The sequence below is a fragment of the Rhinolophus sinicus genome, chromosome 18, assembly GCF_057876585.1.
Source record: "Rhinolophus sinicus isolate RSI-liver-muscle chromosome 18, RSI-T2T, whole genome shotgun sequence".
NCBI classification, from domain to species: Eukaryota; Metazoa; Chordata; class Mammalia; order Chiroptera; family Rhinolophidae; genus Rhinolophus; species Rhinolophus sinicus.
Window position 1 is genome coordinate 14,914,339 of NC_142518.1, and position 22,752 is coordinate 14,937,090.

The window sequence follows — 22,752 nt, forward strand, 5'->3', positions numbered from 1 at the left end:
TTTCTGTAGTAATTCTTATCCCAAGAACAGGTTTCTCTTCCCACCCCATACTGCTGCAGCTGGTGCCGAAGACTTAAGTACCCACACGGGTCCAATTGCAGTGGTGGAGTTTGAACTTGCAACCTCCATACAGTAGGAGTCCACCTCATTAGTGAGCCACGGTAATTGAATTGATGTAGTGCTATTAATATTCAAGTTTTCCAATTCCCCCACTCACCGTTTCTCTCAGTGGTTGAGTAAATGAGATGTAACTCTAACGTTGGTGGCAGAAGTCACATGAAAGTCAGTGTCATCCATTATAGCAATGCCCTTATACTGAGGGGTTCTTCGTTCCTTGTAGAAGCTGCTGCTCACAAGCATTGCTCTCAGTACAGCCATTTTATAGATAAAGATAAAACTCCCTTTAACACAAGTCACACAAAGAAAGAATATTCTCTCTGGCTACCAAGCGTCCCTCTTTTTGTTTGTCTTGTCAGTGGTATCAGGTATAATGTCAAGATCAGTTTCTCTGAGTCTTTGCTAAAGACCTGTCTGAATTAAGGCAAACCAAAATGCCTCGAGTTTTAAAAGGGCTTTTGAAACATAGTTATAAAATATTGACCTTATGTAGAAATTACCTCTGATTTTCTGCAAGTTGTATTAGTAGCTCATATCCCAGTTCTACTCTTATCGATTCGGGCAAGTTAGTTAACCTCTTTGCGCCTCTGTCTTCCTGTTTATAAATGGCACATGAGTTTCTGCTGCTATAATGCTGCATAACGATCAACCACAAGGTGTCAGTGGGCTTCACCAATAAGCAGTTATTGCTGATACATCTGGAGTCAGTTGGCGTTCCCCTGAGCAGCTCCACTTATTTTGGCTGGGCTTCTCAAATGTCTGAGGGTTGGCTGGTCTAGGTTGGCTTCAGCAGAGTTGACAGGGATGACTCAGCTCTGCTCCAGGTGTTTTACTTCCTACAGCATGGTTAGCCTGGCCATGTTCTTGTAGTGATGACACAGGTGCAAGTGAGCAAGCAGAAACCTGTGTGGCGTCTGGAGGCCCAGGCTCAGAATTGGCATAATGTCACATCTGCATTCTTGTGGCGAAAGCAAGCCACAAGGTCAGTCCAGGTGGACAGAGCAGGGAAATGGACTGCATTTCTAGTGAAAGGAACTACAAATCCACACAGCAAAGGGCATGGATAAAGGAAGGGGTGTAGAATTAAAACCTCATTGCAATGAATCACAGATAGAGATACAAATAGTACAGCAATCACCTGTTATCTGTGGGGGATACATTTCAAGACCCCCAGTGGATGCCTGAAACTGGGTGGTACTGAACCCTACATATACTATCGTTTTCCTGTACAGGCATACCTTGGAGATATGGCAGGTTCGGTTCCAGACCACTGCAATAAAGTATCACAGTGAAGTGTGTTATAATCTTTTGACTGGTGGAGGGTCTTGCCTTCAATTAGAAAAAAACTCAACATCTGTAAAGTGCAGTAAAGCAAAGTGCAATAAAACGACTTATGCTTGTACATACATACCCATGGTAAAGTTTAATTTATAAAATACAGTAAAAGATTAAAAATAATAACTACTAATAAAATAGAACAATTACTGCAATATACTGTAACGAAAGTTATGTGAATGTGGTCTCTCTGATGTCCGATCTGATAACCAAGACAGCTACTAAGTGACTAACAGGTAGGAAGTATATACAGTGTAGATCCACTGGACAAAGGGTTGATTCACGTCTCAGGTGAGACGGCGTGAGATTTCTACTCAGAACAGAGCACAAGGTAAAACTTAAAGATTATTTCTGGAATTTTCCATTTAGTATTTTCAGACCATGGTTGACCATGGGTAACTGAAACCATAGAAAGCGAAACTACAGATAAAGGAGACTACCTTAATGGTGAGGACAGTGACATAATACATGTGGAGGCCTTGCATGGTGCCTGGTGCATGGTAAGTGCGCAGTGAATGTTAGCTCGTATTATTACTGTGTGTCATGCCTAAGATTAATCATAAGGAGAGAATTCATACCATTAAAGTCCTGGCATTAACTGTGGCAACTCCTCTGCGCTGAGATCTCCTTTCTGGTAATTTCTCTTAGAAAGAGAGAGTGAGGGAGGTGCCTGGGGTTTTTGCTGTTCTTAGTCCTCTGTACATGTCCAGTGTAGTAGCTTTCAGTTGGGAGAAAGATCCTTTTAATGCTAGTGCCCTGGTCATGTTCCAGAACCCACTCATCATTTAATGCTAAATCTGGCTCATAGGAAAGTCTCATGAAGCTACTCAAGGAGCCAAATATAATTTCGGTAACAGATCCAGGTTTCACAATTCTCTATGGGCTAAATCTTGTTACAAGAAATGTCAGCAGATCCCAATCCTGACAGCTCTTTTTAAGCAACCTTTGACAAAGTGATATCCAGCAAAACAAACAGTTTAGCTATCTCATTGGGAATTCTTTTGAAATCAGGGTGGACACTACTCTGGCCCTTGTCCTTGCGTGTGCTGCCACGATGATGACACACTTGGCTCAGCTTTCTTCTTCGTTGTCTACATCTCTGGATAACATTGGACACTGTTGCCTTTGCCACATACTGTCGGCCATAGTCTTGTCAAGCAGATCTGATCAGATCTGTGGGCTGCAAAGAACCTGTACTGGAAATTCATTCACTGGAAGAAAGCATTTACGCCCTCCAGCAGAACTGAATTTTGGAAGTGACCAGGCAGAATTGTTTTGCTGGGGGTAATTTACCCACAGCCAAGCATTAGACCATAATGAGACTGGTTGACTTCTAAATATTATTCTGGTCTCTGTTCCATTCCCTCTCAGAGATGGAAAGTGGGAAATAGGAAAAGACGAGTTATAAAATTAGGACACAGTCTGTCTGTTCCTGTCCAGTAAATAGGATTTTTCTCCTTATTACCTCCACCCCAGTCTTAGGCTTTTTGATAAAAGGACATGCTAAACTCCTGCACCAGCATACTGACATGCTTTATGGCATGTCTGGGATCCAAGTAACTTGATATTCTTTTTTCCTTTTTCCAGCATGTTTGATAGCTATGCAAGTTTGTAATCCTGACAAACTGGTAGGATTTTTTTATTAGCTCACTTGGCTGCCAGAAACCTCAGCATTTTCTAACTATCCTTAGTTTTTCTGGCTTTACCACTTCTTCCACATCAATATGGGTCCCTTCTTTACTTCTTATTTTAATGCCATTATTATATCTTTATCAGGAATCAATTCAAACTTATTTTAATGAATAGTCACAGTATAAACAGTGAGTCAATGAATATTTGATATTTATTGGTGCATTGATTTATTTAATGTATGTATTTCTAGTAAATTGCCAGAAAGGAACTTTTAGGAACTTCCCTCAGATTGCAGCCTATTTCTTCAGGGTTAACCACATAAATTAATGATAATGCTTTTCATTTTTCACATTCACTAATCAAGTGGTTATGACTTAAGAAACATTGCCCTGCTCTAGACCAATGGGGATACTGGACACTTTTTAATCTTATGTTTTATTAAGATATTACTTATAATTTCTAAATTATTAAAGAGGTAAATCTATTCAACATTACATCTTTTATTTAAGAATTTCATTAAAGTTACGTTATTTTAAGCTTAATGCACATACTCAACCTTGAAGATACTTTCTTTTTGTTCTTTTTTTTAAGAACTCTATCAGCCTATTTCTAATATATATATATTTAAACCATTTTTAGCCATCTGTCCTGTAGCATGCTGGCATCACCAATCTCAGAAAGGACTGGGCTAACTTACTGAGTTATTTGATTTCCACTAAAGTTTATATTTGGAATAACTGCTATACATTAGCACATATAAACAATATTCGCTCCAGTTTCATCTCTTTGCTAGATACCCACTGGAGATTTTGAAAACCATAAATCAACGTGTATTTATTGAGCATCTGCTATATGTATTATATGAGATGAAATCATATATAAAAAGTAAGACATGAAATTGTAAAACTATAAATTTACAGAATATTGTAGAAGAGGAAAAATTAAGTTTCCCTCAACCCTTCTAGATTCTTGGCTGAGACCCCTCTGTACTAAAAAGATAGATTAACAGGAGAAAAACAAACAAGTTTAATAACATGGATACCTTTTGTATACATGGAAGATACCCAGGAAAACTGAGTAACTCCCCCACATGGCCAAAGCCACCACCTTAAATACCATCTTCAGCTAAAGACAAAAGAAGATATGGGGGAGGGGGAGCCAGTTATGGGAGGTGACCAGGCAAAGCACAGTGAACAAGGTCAGGTTGTTATGCAGAGTGAAGTCCTCCCTTCTCCACTGATAAGCATCTCCCAATATTTACCGTCATCCTCCTCTTCCTGGTACAGAGAGGGAGACACCCTTACAAATGGAGAGTTCCCTTATAAATGTACATGTCTCTTACCAGAGGGTAACTTCTACTGTGTTTTTAGAGCTCCCATAGCTGCTCTTTGTTAAAAATAACCAGCTCAAGGTAATCTTATGCCAAAGAGGCATATTTCGGGGCAACATATTCTGCTGCCCTTCACCAGCTTCTCAGATTGCTTACATATCCATGATCTCATTTGGTCTAAATCATGGTTCCTGTTCTTAAATCTTGCAGATCTTGTTGGGCAAACCAAATAAACATAAATGGCAGTTATACACACACCTATTTCTGATTATAAGCCTAACAAGAACTCAGAGATGGGACTGAAAGTGTGGGTTTAAGTGTTTGGGATTCATATACATGAGGTAGGATCTGAGTTGGCCATTGCCAGAGACAAACCTTTGAAGGAAACTAGAGCTGATGTTTGGGGTGATCTGACTCCTTCTCAAAGCAATACAGGCATACCTCAGAGGTATTGGGGTTGGTTCCAGGCCACTGATATATAAAGCGAATATCTCAACAAAGCAAGTCACACAATTTTTTTTATTTCCCAATGCCTATGTTATATTTACACTATCCTGTAGCCCATTAAGTGTGCAGTCACATTATGTCTAAAAAACATGCTAATCATCACTTGAGTCTTCAGTAAGTCACAGTCTTTTTGCTGGTGGAGGGTCTTTTGATAATATTGACGAAAACGCAAAATTGTGTGGCACAGTAAAGTGAAGTGCAATAAAATGAGGTATACCTGTATTGGCATATGTCCATTCAAATGCATTAATTGAAACATCTTGACCAATTAATGAAAAACACAAAGTTCTTATGTCCATGTGATGGGAGAAAGGATAGAGATCAAAAGAGGAACAGGTGAGACAATTTGTAATTTACTAAGATAGGGGAACCTCATTTAAAAAACCCTTTGATGGAGGGTAACAGGTGCATGCATATGCATGTATGACTCAGCAGTGCCTGGTGTTTGATGTAAAACACTATGGGTAAAATCCTGGGGTGCAAAGAATGAAAAGGGGAACCCACTTTTAAATAGCACTGGTTGAGGAAAAGAACCAACAACTGCCCATAGACCAATCAAATGAACTGTATTTCCAGTGTAGATCCATAAAATCTGAAATAAATAGATACTTAACAAAATGCTGCTTTTCCTGGATGGCCTTTATCCTGAATGTGGCCGATTTTTATCATAATAAGTTAATTTTAATATGTTACATTTTGATTTTTGACTGTAAATAAATATTTTCAATAGAAAACTTCACTCTATGACTTCTACTTGAAGTGATTTCTATTAATGTTATATGTTGCCTGGTTGGGGCATTAGGTCAAGGTTTGATGAAGAAATATTTATCTCTTTTTTAAATTTTAAAATTATAGTAGGCTTTTGCTGCCTCAGGGGACATGACTTGACTGAAGGCGATGTTTTTATGTGATGCTGTAGAGTAGTCTAAAGATAAAAATCAGAAGTGTTCAGTGATTTATCTTCATAGTTCCAGCATGCTAAAAATCATTATTTCTCTTATTTGCATTAACATGCCAACCAATGACATTAATTACCTTCAAAGATTTTTCTGGTTCTCGGAATCTGCTGAGGTAGTTCAGCACCATTTCACAGAAAATGTTATATAATAAGTCTGTAAAGTCTGTATAAAAGAAAAAAGCTGAGAACCTGCGTTAAGACCTGGGGTGGGGAGTAGTGGCACCTGAGAAGACTAGGGCAGAGACCATCTGAGGCTCGTGGAGAAGCAAAGATGGAGTGATTACCACATGGGTTTCGGCATCTGTTAAGAGGGTCGCAAAGATACTGAGTTACCAAAGCATGGATTTAGGGAAGACACAGGGGAGAGGAGCAAGAAGGAAAAGAAGAGGAAGTGCATGTGAGTCAACTATTTGTCATTCTTCATCCTGGTAATAGGCTGAATTCTTTTTGCCTCTTTCTATTTCCATTTGGCATGACGGTACAGACAGGGAGCTTTGAAAACCTATGCAAAATACTTAAAATGTTAATGAATTTGATAGTAATTATAACGTCCAGGAATGGCCAGGGGGAGTCCTATGAAACCAAGCTACTTAGAGAGAAGTATATGGAAGCACTCATCCCATTTTAATAAGTACATACTTCATAAAAATGCTCCAGAGAGAATAGGGGCAACATGACCTTGAGATTCACCGTGGAAATCCAAAAATCCCCAAATACGTATTTGCCAAAGATCTCTTTGGCTTGGAGAGTGCTTATTTTGTTTTATTTAATTAATTTGTTTTACATCATAATGAAAGCAAATTAGTTTTTGTACTCCTTATTCCAAATAAATATTTTCCTGGGATGTGTTCTGCTTTCGGTGTATTCTTTAGGTGCTTTCTGTTATTACTATGTGTTGGTTAGGGTATTGAGAGGAAACTTTCATTGATCTCTTTGTCCTTATCTGTAAATATCCCTCTCCCTACCAATATGTCCATGCACATATCAGTGTGTAAAGAAATTAAACTTTAGAGAAACCTCCCTTTTAGCAGAAGATCTTGCTCCTATTTCGTGAACAAAAGACATGCCATTATGCTCAGACTCTCAACCTTCTACCATCTAATCTATAGATTCTTCTGCATCCCTGTCAATCATTTTATCCTTCTTCCCTCTCATAATTCTGTCTCATGTCTAAGGTGAATCCTTCCATGTATATAGTTGACCCTTGAAGAATGGGGGAGTTGGGAGTACCAACCCCCCCCCACACACACACAGTCGAGAATCCATGTAACTGCTACTTGGCCCTCCAATATGCAGATTCCCAACTGTGGATTGAAAATACAGTTGACCCTTGAACAACACGGATTTGGAATGCATGGGTTCACTTATACGTGGATTTAAAAATCCACGTATAAGTGGACCCCCCAGTTCAAACCTGTGTTGTATTTAAAAATTCACATATATGTGGATCCATGCAGTTTAAACCCGTGTTGTTCAAGGGTCAACTGTATTCTCTGGATCCCATCCCCCTTTGCCCTCTCAGGGACCATTCATGTCTGTTTTCTCTCACACATTTTCAGCGTCTTTCTCCTCACTGGATTCTTTCCATCACTCCGTTTTTTCCATATTTTAAAAAGATTTTATTTTCTTAGAGCAGTTTTAGGTTTACAACAAAATTTAGAGGAATGTAGAAACATTTCTTATATCCCCTGTGACCCCATACATGCAGTCTTCACGACTATCAGCGTCACTCACCAGGATGGTACATTTGTTTCCCAAAGGTGAGTCTCCATCATTATAATCTCATACAGAGTAATTTCACTGCCTTAAACATCCTCTGTGCTGTGTCCATTCATCTCCCCACTCCCACCCCTGGGAACCACTGATCTTTTTATTGTTTCCATAGTTTTACCTTTTCCAGAATGTCAAATAGTGGAATCATATAATACGTAGCCTTTTCAGATTGGTTTGTTTCACTTAGTAATACGCACTTAAGGTTCCTCCATGTCTTCTCATGGCTTGATAGCGCATTCTTTTTAGTACTGAATAGTATTCCATTGTCTAGATGTACCACAGTTTATTTATCCAATCACTTACTGAAGGACATCTTGGTTGTATCCAAGTATTGGCAGTTATGAATAAACTTGCTATAAACATCCATGTGCAGGTTTTCGTGTGAACAGTTTTCAACTCATTTAGGGAAATATCAAGGAGGATGATTGCTGGACCATGCGATAAGAGTATGTTTAGTTTTGTAAGAAACTGTTAAACTGTTTTCCAAAACGGATGTGCCATTTGCACTCTCCTGACTGACAGTTCCTGTTGCTTTACATCCTCGTCAGCTTTTAGCATCATCAGTGTTCTGGATTTTGGCCATTCTATTAGGTGTGAAGTGGTATCTCATTGTTGTAGTTTGCATTTCCCTGATGACATATGGTGTGGAGCATCTTTTCACAGGCTTATTTCCCATCTGTATGTCTTCTTTGGTGAGGTGTCTTTGGCCCATTTTAAAATCAGGTTGCTTATTTTCTTATTGAGTTTCCATGGATATTTAAACAGATCTCTTATATGGTCAACAGCTATAACAGCAGCAGCAGCAGCAAACGTGCACACAACCAAAACCCCAAACCCTCAGACCCCTCTCTTAACCCTGTATCCACTTCTATTCTGTCTTTGTTCTCTCTCCAGACTTGCTGTCTCCACTTCCCATGCACTCTTCATCTCACTGATGTCTGGCCTCTGTCCCCAACCCTTTCTCTTCCCACATTCCCAACCTTAGAAAATGGCAGCAGCGTCCTCTTAGTTACCTGCACCGGAAGCCTGGGAATTAATCTGACTCTCCCCATTTCCCTCACCGCCGCCCCCACATACAATACAAATTAATCACGTGGTTCCATTGATTTGGTTACCGAATTTCTCTCAAATCGATCCATCTACTTCTTTATATCCTGGTTGCCTCTCTCTAGTTTGGGAAGATATTGTTTCTCTTTTTATGTGAAGGTGATGGGCTGGCTGGTGTGTATTGCTGCATAATGAGGTCATAAACACTTAGGGGTGCCAGTTACTGCACAGGCAAAAGTTCTAGTCCCTCGAGATTTCCTTGTCGTTTTAACACCCTCCTTGTATGGGTTTTCTGTTTGAAATGTTCACTTCTGCATCTCTCTGTTGGGTCCTTTCTACTTCCCTAGCATTTTCCTCTGATTTATGAGGGATACCTCTGTTGTTCCTAGGAGTTCTGAGCTCATGACTGTCATTTAGCTCTGTGGTGGGGTCCTGTCTCTGACCCTCCCTAGCTGTAAGAACTGGAACAGATCCTGGATTCCCTTGACTTTTATTTCCTTCTCTGTAAAACAAGTCGCTTCTGCTAGAACAGTGGGTGTCCGCCCTCATGTACATTAGAATCGCCTGGGAGCTTTTAAAACGCCCCATGCCCTGGCTGCCCTCAGACCAATGCCATCTGCATCCTGATGCCCAGGCCTCAGGATTGTTTAAAGCTCCCCCCAAAGATCCCAGTGTACATACAAGGTTGAGAAGCACTGACTTAATAATTTTAAACAGTCTTTGCTCTTCTATAATTTCATGTTTTTATCAAGCTCCGATCCCAAGTCGAGATTTCTCCTCTTTTAATGTTTTTACTAAATTGGGAAGAAATAGCTGTGAAGTTCCCCTCCCCCCCACCCTTTCCATCTGCTGTTTGTTCTTATTTACATACGGTGGAACCCAGCCCACTGATTTACAGCTCTGGTTCCCTTACAACTGTTATTGAACTGAAAACATAGCTGAAAACTTATTAAACAGAAAAAAATTATTTTGAGCTTTGTGCCGACAATTCATTATAGAACCAAGAAAACATCTAAACTTTTTTCCTTCTAGAATTAATGCTAAAAATGGATTTACAACCCTATACTCGCAAATGAAAATTCTAATTCTGGTGCCATACCCAGTATTTATTCTTTCTTGAGTGTCCCATGAAGAAAACCGAGGCATCTCTGTAGACGAATGGAATTTCGAGAGGTTTATACCGGTAAACAGCCAGGACCTCACCAAACTGTTCCGTGTGGGCCTCTGAAGTTAAGTGTTAGAATCTGTCCCCTCAGTCTTCTGATTGACAAACAGATGCTGGAATAAAAGCCCGGGCAAAGCCATCATCCCTGTGGGGTGTGGTCTCACTGTTGAAACACTCGGGTCCTTTCAGAAGATAGCCTTTCCGTAGCAGTCCCTGTTACACCTGCCATTTCAGATTTGAAATAACATAAAGCTTTTCTGGGCTGCAAGGGAGAAGAGAGGAAAACAGGAAAGTGACAGAACAGCCAAGCATTTGGTTTAGCCACTAGCACTACATCTGGAAAGCACTGGGGTCCTGACATAACTCTGATTTATGTTTGGGGAGCGTCCTTTGGGGTGCTAACTCTCGCCACCTGTTGCTTTGTTCGCAGTATCTCTTTCAACTGCTCACTCACTTTCTTCTGCAATATCTCTCTGAAATACATAGCCCGTGCCTTTGCTTGCTTCTTCTAAAGCCTTATTAAACTATTGAAATCAGTGAAATCAGTTGCTACCTTGATAAGGATGGGCTAATAATTGTTCTCATGGGAGAAATGGTTAGTTATCTTCTAGCGGTGGTGGTGGTGGTGGTGGTGGTGGTGGTAAGGCGGGGGCAGCTTTTTCCTGGGAAAAGAAGTGTTGCCAGAGCATGGAATCAAGCTGAAAGGAATCCCTTTCCCACCATGTTTCACATTGAACTATTTCTTGTGGCCCAGAAAACCTTGCCTGAAGCTTCCTTTGAACTGTCTCTTTGGGTATTTTTTGTAGATGGAGGAATTGATTGAGGGTGTTCGCTGGGCCTTTATTGACATGCTGGAGAAAGAAAATGAGTGGATGGATGCAGGGACCAAAAGGAAAGCCAAAGAAAAGGTAAGGATTCCTTCTGATGAAAAAAACACAAAACCCCAACTTTTGGTTTAATGGATTTTCATGCTGGACATTGTGTAGTTTATATTGACTGAGCTGTTGACTCCGAATGACCCCAGAGTTAGCGGTCTGTTTTTGGATGAATACATAGATTTCATCACCAGCAGGTAAGAGAAAATAAGATCTGACTTCTTTTGCGAACCGCATTTTCAAACACCTTGTAATTCAGCCTTTCGTTCTCTCCTAATTGCCATCTGGAAGAGCCACATGGCTTGCTGCCCAGCGAATTTTGCCATAAACCCTCATTGGCTGTGGCAGAATGCAGAGCGGTGGGGATCCTTGGGGAGCAGTTGGCAGAAGAGCCCTCAAGGCGCAAAGAAGAAAAACCCATATTGGTTGTGTGTCCTGCTCTGTGCATGATGTGTGCAAATGTCCCCAGGCAAATCCTTTCCTGTAACCAGGAAGATTTACTTTCTAACTCATCATTTTGCACAAATGATCCGAATAGCATGCTTATAAACTGTAGACCAGTGGTAGATCACTGTGTAGAAATACAAAAATATTTCCTAATATAGCTGGACGCTTGTTAGGCCTTGTAAAACTTTCTGGTACTATGCAACAAGGGAGTAAGTGAGGAAAGTGTTAGCAGCCATGCTGTGGAAAAATAAAGACTGGGACCCATCTTGAACTGTAGGTCTTCTGATGGAGCCGGAACTCAAGTGTGTAGGGAACACGTTCTGCATTCTTAATGGAGCTGCTCTGCAGCTTGGTGACTCTGAAATTAGGGGCATCTCTTCTTTAGAAATGTATTCTTGATGATAGCAATCATGTGGGGTGCCTGGATGCTCTATAGCTTTCTGGGCCCCTCCCCAACAAGGTCTGACTTAGTGAATCAAGGGTGCAGCCTGAACATTTTGTGAAAACCAGTCTCCCTGGTGATTCTTATCGCTAGGCAGGCCTGGAGAATACAGCTCAGTCATATTGAGTCATGCTGAGTGCAGATAGTTTTGCCTTATGGTCAATAAACAAAGAGGGAGAGGATTTTTTAGGATACGTGTCATTATACATTTGTCCAAACCCATAGAATGTACAAGACCAAGAGTGAATACTCATGTAACCTATGCACTCTGGGTGATGATGATGTGTCAGTGTGGGTTCATCTGTTGTAAGGAATGTCCCACTCTGGCGAAGGGGTGTTGTCAGTCAGAGAGGCTGTGCATGTGTGGGGGTGTATGGGAGATATCTGAACTTTCCGTTCAATGTTGCTGTGAACCCCAGACTACTCTAAAAAAATAATGTCTATTTTTAAAAAATGGCAGCATTCTGGGAATGCTTAGCCTTGTTGAAATGAGAACGTACAGAGGTTAAGCAAGGATATTTTCTAGAGCTTTAATACTCCTGAGATGGATAAACATTGCCATAGATATTTTTGTCAATAGACATGAAAAGGCTGTTCAGTGTTTACAGTGAAGAAAGAACTTGGGCGACAGGGGGTGGGAGGTGTTGGAGGAAGACAAAAGGTAAGTCTGATTGTTTTCCACCTTCAGAATCTGTCAGAGCTGTCTTAAGTCATGTAAGGCGCAAGCTGATGAAGGCAGGAGCATGCGGGCTGTGATGAGAAGCTCTCCACATGCTAGATGAAACTTTCGGCACCAACATGTTGTTGTTTGTCTTGAAGTCCTCATTTACTTGCCAGGCTAGCTTATGATATCTGGAACGAATGCGTCTTGTACTGGGAAGTTGAGAGCTCCGTTCATTGGGAGCTCTTGATCCTCGCCTGACCCCTTGTGGACAAGGGCCATTGGCGTGGAGGGTGGGGTGCGGTGGTGAGGACTGTGTGCCTGTTGCTGTTATGAATGGGTGAATACCAGGGGACTGTTCTGGGCACTGCAGTCAGTTCTTTGGGAAGAATGGCTGGTGATTGATTCAGGGAAATCTTCTGAGTTGCATAAGGGAGTGGGTGCCTTCCAGTTGGGCCTTCTAGGCAAGTGGCCCATGAGTCCTCGAAGGAGGATTATTCTCAGTCCTTCTAATATTAGACACACTCCTTTTTGCCCCCGAGTTGCTTTCCAGTCTTGCATTTTATTTCAGTGAGAGTCCTCAGTTTTTCTTCTAAAAGTACTGTAAGTCCTCACTTAAGGTCAGTAGATTCTGCGACTTGAAGCAAAACAACATATAACGAAACCATTTACCGTAGGCTAATTTATATAAACAAGAGTTAAATTCCTATGGCATCTCATCGACATTATAATAAAATGACATTGAATGAAATGGTGATATTTGAGGACCTGCTGTATTCTTTGAACACTCCGGTTTCTTTGAGGTGAGTTCAATCTGCCAGGAGTGCAAATATCAAAGGTAGTTGTTCTGCTGGATCTCACTAGGTTCCCTGAGATCCCTCTGTATTTCAGAGTTCAGAGCAGTTCCTTTAATGAAAGGCAAGAAAGAGGGAAAGAGGGAATGTTGTCCAAGAATCTCCAGCAGTTCCCTAAGGCAGGTGGGGCCCTGTACCCTAGAAGATGAAGATTTTCTTTTTCTAAATTAAATGAATATGCAGTTCTGAAAATGACCTCTGGATGGAGCTCGTAGTACTCACAAAGACAAGATACAGGGAGCTGAAGGCTTTTATGCAGCTTTCTGCTCTGGGGTTGTTTTTGAAAAATTATCATTTTTTTTCTTGCCCTTTTTCTCTGCTGTCCTCGATTTGATTGCCTTTTAATAGTCAACAAGAAAGGAGACGCTCTGCCTAATAATTCCTTGAATCTTAGAAGGCAATCTCTGATGATCTTAGGGCTTTGTCTTTCTGATATTGAGTAGCCCCTGCATTAAGACACAATTTGCCTACATTGGAAGTGGAGGTGAATAATTTGCCTGCTCTTCCTGGTATGACTTGGCACTGTTCTTTGGGCATGTGTTGTATGCAGTATATCACCCAGGCGGAAGATTTCTCATCAATAATAGTGCCCACACCGGCCAATGCTGAGTCACTTGGCAACCCATTGGGAAAGCTGGAAAAATGTTCTGCTTTGCGAAGGGGAGAAGCTTTTCTCTGCCGTACAGTTCAGCTCTGGACTGCAACTAATTACAGTACCTCCTAAGGAGTGTTGACCTCAGCATTCCCTAGTGACTGGTCTCCTGAATGGGGAGGGTCCATCCAGGTACCTGCAGCGGGCTGAGGCCTGACGCCTTGGCTTTTGTGGCAGTGACCTAGGTCTTACATGGAAGTGTGGGGATGTGGCTTTGTTGCGTTCTTTGCTAGGAGTGATCACCATAAAAGATAAACAAGAATGCCTCTGCTCCCATGAAGGGTAAATTTGTTGTCTCTGCCTGTCTCCCGGCCTTTCCCCTCTCATTTCTTAAGAGGTCACGGGTGGTTTTGTGTTGTGAAACTGACAATGTAAATTTCTAGTGGAAATTTAGTGTGGTGAGATAAGCACCACTTTTTATTTAGGATTCTGTGTTCCCTGCAAGCATGTACTCTTACTCTACACAAGCAGCAAAGGACAGGAGGCCTGTTATTTTCCTGGTTATCATAGATGTTGAATGAGTGTAAAGGTGTGACAGATTATTTTGGGGGTGTCTTCTGGAAGCTTTGCCTTTTCCAGAACAGAGCAGGAGGATCTCAAGGTCACTATATAATGATTCTGAGGCCTATCAGGAAGGGACACAGTGCTGCCTTTGGCTGCCCTGGCAGCGGGAGCAGGCCTTCTGCTGGCGAGCTGTGTCAAATCAGGAGGAGCAGCTTCCTGAACTCGGTTGGTCTCCAGCTGGATGGGATGCTGTAGCCAAAAGCTGGATCCTTTCTGAAAAATTTGTTTGTGCTCTTTGCCCCTGGGACCTATGCTTGCCAGGCCACCCCCAGCGAAAAAGACCCAGATGGAACTCCTAAGGTGGCAGCATCCTCAGGATGCTGTGAGTGGCCTTAACCTTGGCCATAGCAGGTGCAGAGAGTTCCGGAGAAGTCTGCTACGTGGTCCCATCTCCATAGGCATGTGACTCCTGGGCACGGGCTTTGGGTGAGGTGGGAAGAAATTCTCTATAGAGGGTCCTAACAAAAGTGTAGCTCACCTCTTTGGCTTTGTCTCTGTTGGGGAGGAATCTTTCCTTCTAACTTTCTAAGTTCTTGACTGGGCCCCCTGTCACAAACAAAAGATAGATTAACAAGAGAAAAACAAGCAGAAGTTTATTAACATGTATATCATACATAAATGAGAGAAACTCAGAAATGAGTAACTCAAAGAGGTAGCTTAGAACTCCAGCTTGTGTGGCATCTTTGATAAAGAACAATATATTTTTAAAGAAATGATAAGACAGAGGAAAGCGGTTTTAGACTTCCAAGGGCTGCAGATTGTGGGAAGGTAAATATATGGGAAACTAATGGTAGGTACAGGCTAGTTAGTGAAGTTTGTTGTGTAGATTCCTCTGGTACTATCTCCATGCTGCTAGGGTCTAAAGTTGTCTCTGGTGACTCACCTTTGTCCTTCCTGGTAGAGAGGGTAGGAGGGACAACTTTGAAAATTTATGTCCTGATTTTAGGCAAATTGGAGGAGGGTGGGAGCTTTTTCTTTTCTTTCTTTTCCTTATTTTTTTGGCATTAAAATTGCTTTTTAATTAATTAATTAATTAATTTTTAATTGAGGAATATTGGGGAACAGTGTGTTTTTCCAGGGCCCATCAGCTCCAAGTCGTTGTCCTTCAATCTAATTGTGCAGGGTGCAGCTCAGCTCCAAGTCCAGTTGCTGTTTTCAATCTTTAGTTACAGGGGGCAGAGCCCACCATCCCATGTGGGAATTGAACCGGCGACCTTGTTGTTGAGAGCTCGCACTCTAACCAACTGAGCCATCCGGGTGCCCCTTTGTTTTTTTTTTTATCTGCTGCTTCTCAGTTGCCTTCAGCTCAAAATGATTTTTTTGTTTAATTTCACAAAGACATATTTTGGGGTGACATTCTGGTTTCCTTCATCTTTAAGCTTTGCCCAACCCTAGGTATTAGATTTCCCCCAGGTATCCAGTCTGTATTAACCCTGTCGGTGCCCTGCCCGTATCCCGAGCCCAGTGGTTTTCAAGGTGTGCTTCCAGACCAGCAGCAGCTGCCTCACCTGAGGACTTGTTAGAGATTCAGATTCGTGGGCCTCTCCCCAGACCTGTTGCGCTCTGGGAGTAGGGCCCCACGATCTGTGTTTTAATAAGCCCTCTGCATGATTCTGATGCTGCTCAGGTTTGAGGCCCACTGCCCTTGCCATTACGCTTTCACTGCACACTTATCTGACTTCCAGCTGCTGGCACCTGCATTTTGCCCAAGAGCCTCCTCTTCCTGCTGGAGTCTGCTTTGCCACTCACACAAAGGGCCCAAAGGTCTGGGGAATGAGCACATCCAACAATTGATGGTGGTTGTCGTGTATGTGCCCTAGCCCCCTCCTCCCTTGTGTGTGTTCTACACAGACTCCTGGAGTTTCCCTAGTGGGGTAAGCTCCAGCTGTTCACACTGACATCTGGCTCGATAAGATACCCTTTGTTGACTGTCTGCCTTTTTCCGCTCACTTTCCCCCATTCCCCTACCAGTTTTGGTGTTGCTTTCACCTCCCAAATGAACTGCTTGCGCTTGAATCCTTGTCTCGGGGTTGACTCCTGGGGGCTCCCCAACTAGGACATCGCCCCTGGGGTATGCACTCTTTCTGTTGTTCTTCTCCTTAAGGTGACAACACATTTGACTGCATCTGGATGCCAGCACCACTTCAGCAAATTCAGTTCTGCAAACATTTCCAGCACTGACAGCATAGCAGGAGCTACACATTCAAAGATGATCAGCTGCAGTCCCTTTCATGCAGGGGCTGTCACACTCCCAGGAGAGCACAGCACTGACGTGGACGCCAGGCAGATGGGGAGAAGTGTTAGTTAATGTGACAGACACACAAAGTGATCCTGGGAGTCTAGGGGAAGCAGCCTCTAAGGAACCCAACACACTGTGTGGGGCCCCCTGAGCGAGGGCATGCCCACTCTGCCTGTGTCCCCACGGCTTGTGAGCAAGGCTCTTCTTTGCCTTCCTAATGCCAACACCTCTGCATCTAGCCATTACTTTCCTTTGGTACCTTCACTCCTGCTTCTTCTCACCCATTCCTTTTCAATTGTTTTGTAGAAGAAAAGGAAGGGCTGTCTCCTGCCCTTGCCTGTTACAGATTCAAGCCTTTCTGCATAACGGCTTAAGCATGCAGTCACCCCATTCCTGCATCTACTCAGTGCTCACCCAGGGACACCCAGGGACTGACAAAACCACATGGAAACCATGTTTCAGGGTTTCTCCCCATGCCCTTCTGGATCCCTGGATCACACGTGCCACTGTCTTGACCTTGTTGGCACTCTCTGGTTCCATGTCTCTGGTTCCATGTTTCTCTCAAACATACATACAGACCATACTTGTATCTGCTCTCCCTCACTGGCCTCATTGGGAAGTACAGTACAGAAGTTAACTGTATAGACTCTGGAGAAAGACTGCGAAGGCTCATAGCCAATTTCTACCCCTTATTAGCTGCGTGACCCTTTGGAAATTACTTCTCTGACCCTCAGTTTTCTCATCTGTAAAATGGGAACATTAGTACCTACCTCAGAGATTTGTTATCAGGAGTTAATATGCCTAAAGTACTTAGAATGAGTTCCTGGAGCATGAGAAAGGCTCTCCAAGTATGTTCAGTTGTTTCTTCTAAACTGCTGTCCTGTGAGCGAGGAGGGAGACGTGTGTGTCCACGTGTGTGTCTGGGTCATTGTGTTTTTCTCTGGGTTAGGAAAGTAGGTGACCTAAGACCATGGTCTCTGAGGTCCCTCTCATCCCTTAGATACTCTGATGCTCTACGTCAGAACACTGTCCTCCACACCGCATCCCCCCTCCACCCCTGCAGGGCGGTTAATAGTGAGCAGCCCCTGCCAGGAGGGTGATGGGAAGGGGTACATTTCTTTTCTCTGTGGATTTTGGATTTTCTGGTTTTCAACAAATTCAGCATTATCTTTGTGATATATATATATTTTAAACACAAAAGCAAGTATTTGGTATAAGAGTTTGATGCATATATTTATCGAAGGCATATTATGCCTGATGCCATACTGGAGTGAATGTACTATAATCACGTTGCAGTGTTCTAGAGCCTCGTGGAAATACTGCTTTGTGTAATGCTATATAAGGTCATTGGTTCTTACACTTGACGTGTATCAACACCTCTGGAGGGCTTGTTAAAGCACAGGTTGCCAGTCCCCACCCCTAGAGTTTCTGAGTCAGTAGCTCTGAGGTGGGGCCCAGGAATTTACCTTTCTGACAAGTTCTCAGTGGTGATGCGGTTGTTCTGAGGCAACACTTGGAGAACCCTGGGTGATTACAGGTGAAACTTCCCTTGCACCAAGGCTGTGTTAGAACTAGCTAATGTAAAAAAAAAAAAAAAAAGAACTAGCTAATGTTTATTCAGTGACTGCTTTGTCTTACCCCTTACAGGAATCCGTTTTCACCATTTCTCACAGGGAGTGCCCTGAGTGAGTACTGGGACACTCAGAACCCAGCCAGGCCACCCGCTCTATTGTTGCTCCACCTGCCAAAAAGCCTTCTTGATACAGATCCAAAGGCTGCTGCTTGGTCACTTCCACTCTTTGATTTCACGTCTGTCCCCAGGAACCATGCAGAATATGTCTTCCACATAAAAGCCTTTCCAATATTTGAAGATGTTTAAATGTCTTCCTATTTCAGATGAAACATCTGTAAGTGTTCCTCATTAAATTAAAAAACATTATACGGCAGGCTAGATGTTCTAAGTGCTTTATAAATATTAACTACCTCAAAGTCATAATATCTATATGAGGTGGTTCAAATTATTCTGTTTTACAGATGAAGAAACAAGCACAGAGAGGGCAAGCAACCTTGCCTGAGGTCACACAGCTAATAAGTGGAACAGCTGGGATCCATCCCTGGCAGTCTGGTCTTTGCTTTTATTCACAATACCAGTGGGTCTCACAGGGTGATCCTCAGACCAGCAGCATTGGCATCACATAGGAACTAGTTAAAAATGCAGATTCTTGCCCCCCGGCCCCCAGATCTGTAGACTCAGAAACTCTGGGAGGGGATCCAGGTATCTTCATTTTCATAAGCCTCAGGGTGATTCTGATGCAGCCAAAGTGTGGGAACCACTGCTCCGTGCTGTGGTTCTGGTGCCTCATCCTGCTGGCTGCTCTTCAGGTTTCAACATCTTTTTTTAAAGTTCAAGTTCAAAGCCGAACACAACTCTAGATATAGTCCAACTCACACAGCACAGTGGGAATATTCTTACTGCCTTTGTTTTGCATACAAATTGTAGTAAGAAATATGAAGTTTACATTATGGCTATCTTTTCCCCTCAGCTCTGTCACTGTTGGCTCATAACGAATTTACATTCAGTTAATTTCTAGGTCTTCTTTTTTTTTTTTTTTTAAATCTCACAGGAACTGTTGTTAAGCCCTATTGCTCCAGCCCTAAACTTGGCATTTTTTTAAAAAAAACCTCATCTCAGAACATCACTGATTCTTACTAAAATCTATTTAGCTTTGGTTCATGGTTCTGTCTTTTAAATATATATATATATATATATATATATATATATATATATATATATATAATGTATATATGTGTGTGTGTGTGTGTGTATATATATATATATATATATATATAAAATATATATATATTTTTTTTTTCCTGGATATTCTCTATTTTTGTTTTTGTTATAAAAATCTATGCTTATTAAATACAACCTGGAAAGTAAAGTAGAAAAGTAGAAAAAAAAAGTGTTGCTATCTAGTTCCATCATCCAAACATAACCACTGCTTACATTTTAATGCATGGACTTTTCCCTCCTGTACATAGGTTTGAATAATGCTATATATATGAATTTGATTCCTTTTTTTTCTGTTAACATTTATATTATAAACATTTCTCCTATTACTACATAGTCTTTGTAAAAGAATTTTCACTGATGCTGCATATTTCAGTGACTTTACAGGAGATTACTTAAACAGTTCTCCATAGCTGGGGGTATTTAGGTTGTGCTATTATTGATAATACTACGATAAACATTTTTGTATAAAGCTTTCCCTCCAAATTCAGGACTAATTCCTTAGAATGGCTTCTCAAAAAACTTTTATAAACCTCAAGTCTGTCATTCAGTGTATCAACTACTGTTACCACCTCTATCTCATTCACAATTTGGTAAATCTGCTTTTTGATTTGATTGTGTGTCTCGGTTATTAATGAGCATGCTCACAAGATGGAACTGAAACCAACTATTTGCTCATCCTTTGGAGACTCCTTCCAGATTCATCTATTGAGCAGATTCATGGATAACCTCCTCTCTGGCAGGTCTTTTTGTTAGGTGCTAATCAGTTCGCTTAACAAATGGATTTTTAGTCCAGTTGTACTACTTTGAATAACTCCATGGAACTGGCATCCGATTTCTCCCTTTTGCCTGCAAGGCAAAGATATTTTGCAATGCCTTGATATAACCCAGTTACACTGTATTTTAGGGTTATTTCTTGATTTACCAATCTGTTATTCTATTTAAAAAGTGAAAACCTGATGAAACTGAACAAACATTCACTGGGTTCCCATTCTTTCTAAGGTCCTGTGTTACCCTCAGTGCAGATCACATCATTCCATGGGGTTCAGCCAGCTAGTCAGCCTCCCAAACCAGAAATCTCAATCTTCCCACTCAGCCAACTAGAAGCACTCGAGTCCTCTTGAGTCTCTCTTCCAAACAACTTTCAAATCTTCATTATTTCTGTTTCATAGATTTTTCCTCTCCTACCTTCTCATCCTTCCCCCCCCTTTTTTTATTGGGATGAATTCACATAACATAAAATTAGCCATTTTAAAGTGTACAGTTCAGTGGCTTTAGGTACATTCACAATGTTGTGCAACCACCATCTCTTTGTAGTTCCAAAACATTTTCATTAACCCAGAAGTTTTCAAAAGGAAACTTCATACCATTTAAGCAGTCATTCCTCATTCTTTCCTTCCCCCAGCCCCAGGCAACCACCAATCTGCTTTCTGTTTCTATGAATTCACCTATTCTGGACATTTCACATAAATGGAATCATACAACACGTGGCCTTTCGTGCCTGGCTTCTTTCGCTGTGCATAATGTTTTCTAGGTTCATCCATGTTGTAACACCGTATCCTCTCGTCCTTTTTAATCCATTTCCCCATTTACAGTCTTAGAAAGAGAATAACAAACCCCTTTTAGCCTTTCTGATAGTGAGGTCTTTGCTGTCTTTTCTGGGCTTTTGAAATAGCATCATGGTGTTTATTCATAATTGAAAAACTACCCCCAAAATATACATTACTGAATTGAAGTAACCCTAATAACAGGAAGAATTATGGCTGGCTGGTTCATTCTTGTATGGTCAGAACCTGACATGGCTTGTCACTCCCTTCTTTGGCTACTGGACAGACCTTATTAAGAATCAAATCATGGCTCCACCAAACACACAGGCAAGGTGCACATTTCTGGGGGCCTCAGTTTGCTCACCCATGAAATGAGAATAAGTACACTATGCTTTCCACAGAGTGGGCGGCTTAAACAACTAATGTATGTACAGTGACTAGCAAAGAGAAAATGCTCAGCATTGGTAAATGACATGTTCTTTTCTTTCCAAGTCTCCTCTTATTTCCTCCACACCAAATAATGTAATGCTCCATTATAGTCTCCTAAAATTGGGAAAGAAAAGCTGATGGTGCCAGTTACATTGTTTCCTTTGTGATGGAAGTACAAGATGGACTTTTATTATTTTTGACTCTGTTCACTATTTTAAAACATTTTATTATGGAAATTTTAAAATGTTGCACATAAGTGTACATAACAAACTCTTCGGTTCTCATCACCCAGCTTCACCAGTGAGCAATATTTGCCATTCTGATTTCATCTGCTCCCTACCCCACTTGTTTTTATGCTTGAGCATTCTACAACTAATTGCAGGTATCATTTTACTATAAACATTTCATTATGTATCTCTAACAAGGATTTTAAAAATATTAACTATAATACCTTTAACATACCCAACAATATTAACAATACCTCATTAATTAGTATCCTGTCTGTAATTTTCTGTAATTATCTCAAAAATGTTTGTTTCTTTTTTAAAATGGTTGGTTCAAATCAGTATCCAAGCAAGGTGTACATATTGCAGTTAATAGGTCCATCTTCTAAGGCTTTAAAAATTTTAAGAGTCCCTTCTCTCCTTTTCTCCATGAAGTTTATTTGTTGAAGAAATTGTGTCATTTGGTAGAATTTTCAACAATCTTGATTGGGCTGATTATATCCTGGTGTTGTCTTTTAACAGGTTCTTTCATCCCTTACATTTCCTGTAAATTGGTAGTTGAATCTAGAGGTTTAAATTGATTCAGGTTCAGTTTCCTTTTGGCAAGAAGGCTCCCTGGGTAGTGCTGTGTGCTTCCTGTTGCAGCCCACCAAGAGGCACGTGATGCCAGGTTGTCCCACTGGCACTGAAAAGGTCTAGCAGTGGGTTCAGGTGTTATCAGCCTGATCCTTCCATTTTAACTTCCCCCTCAACCTTTCATCTCAAGCAGTGGTCCTCTTTCTTGACCGCACCTTAGAATCACCCAGGGAGCTTAAAAAACCCGAATGCTCAGGCCACACTCCAGACCAATGGTATCAGATTCTCTGGGGGTGGGACCAGGCGTCAGCATTTTTTAATGTTTCCCAGGAGATACAAAGGTGCAGGCAGGGTTGAAAACCACTGTCTTAATTGTTTTCACAGTCATTGATAATATTGCATAGATACATGAATTCATTAGGGGTTGCAACTGGCGATTTTCAAATTCTGTCCTTTCTGCATTTATTAGCTGGAGGTTTTTGTTGTTGTTTTTTTTACAAAAGATTATCTGTCATCAACCACTTGATTATGCTGACATATAATTTACACTGATATAAACTGCTGAAAAGGAGGCATATAAATGTCTG

At 41.4% G+C, this 22,752-nt stretch overlaps 1 protein-coding gene across 2 annotated transcripts in view; it reads left to right on the forward strand.

Annotated features, from left to right (window-relative positions):
* PHEX (phosphate regulating endopeptidase X-linked) overlaps positions 1–22,752 on the forward strand; it is a 204,992-nt gene that overhangs the window by 78,842 nt on the left and 103,398 nt on the right. For both annotated transcript variants that reach the window (XM_074323776.2, XM_019714582.3), the window contains exon 12: positions 10,671–10,772. In XM_074323776.2, coding sequence (XP_074179877.1) covers positions 10,671–10,772 — 102 coding nt within the window. The remainder of the gene's footprint in view (positions 1–10,670; positions 10,773–22,752) is intronic.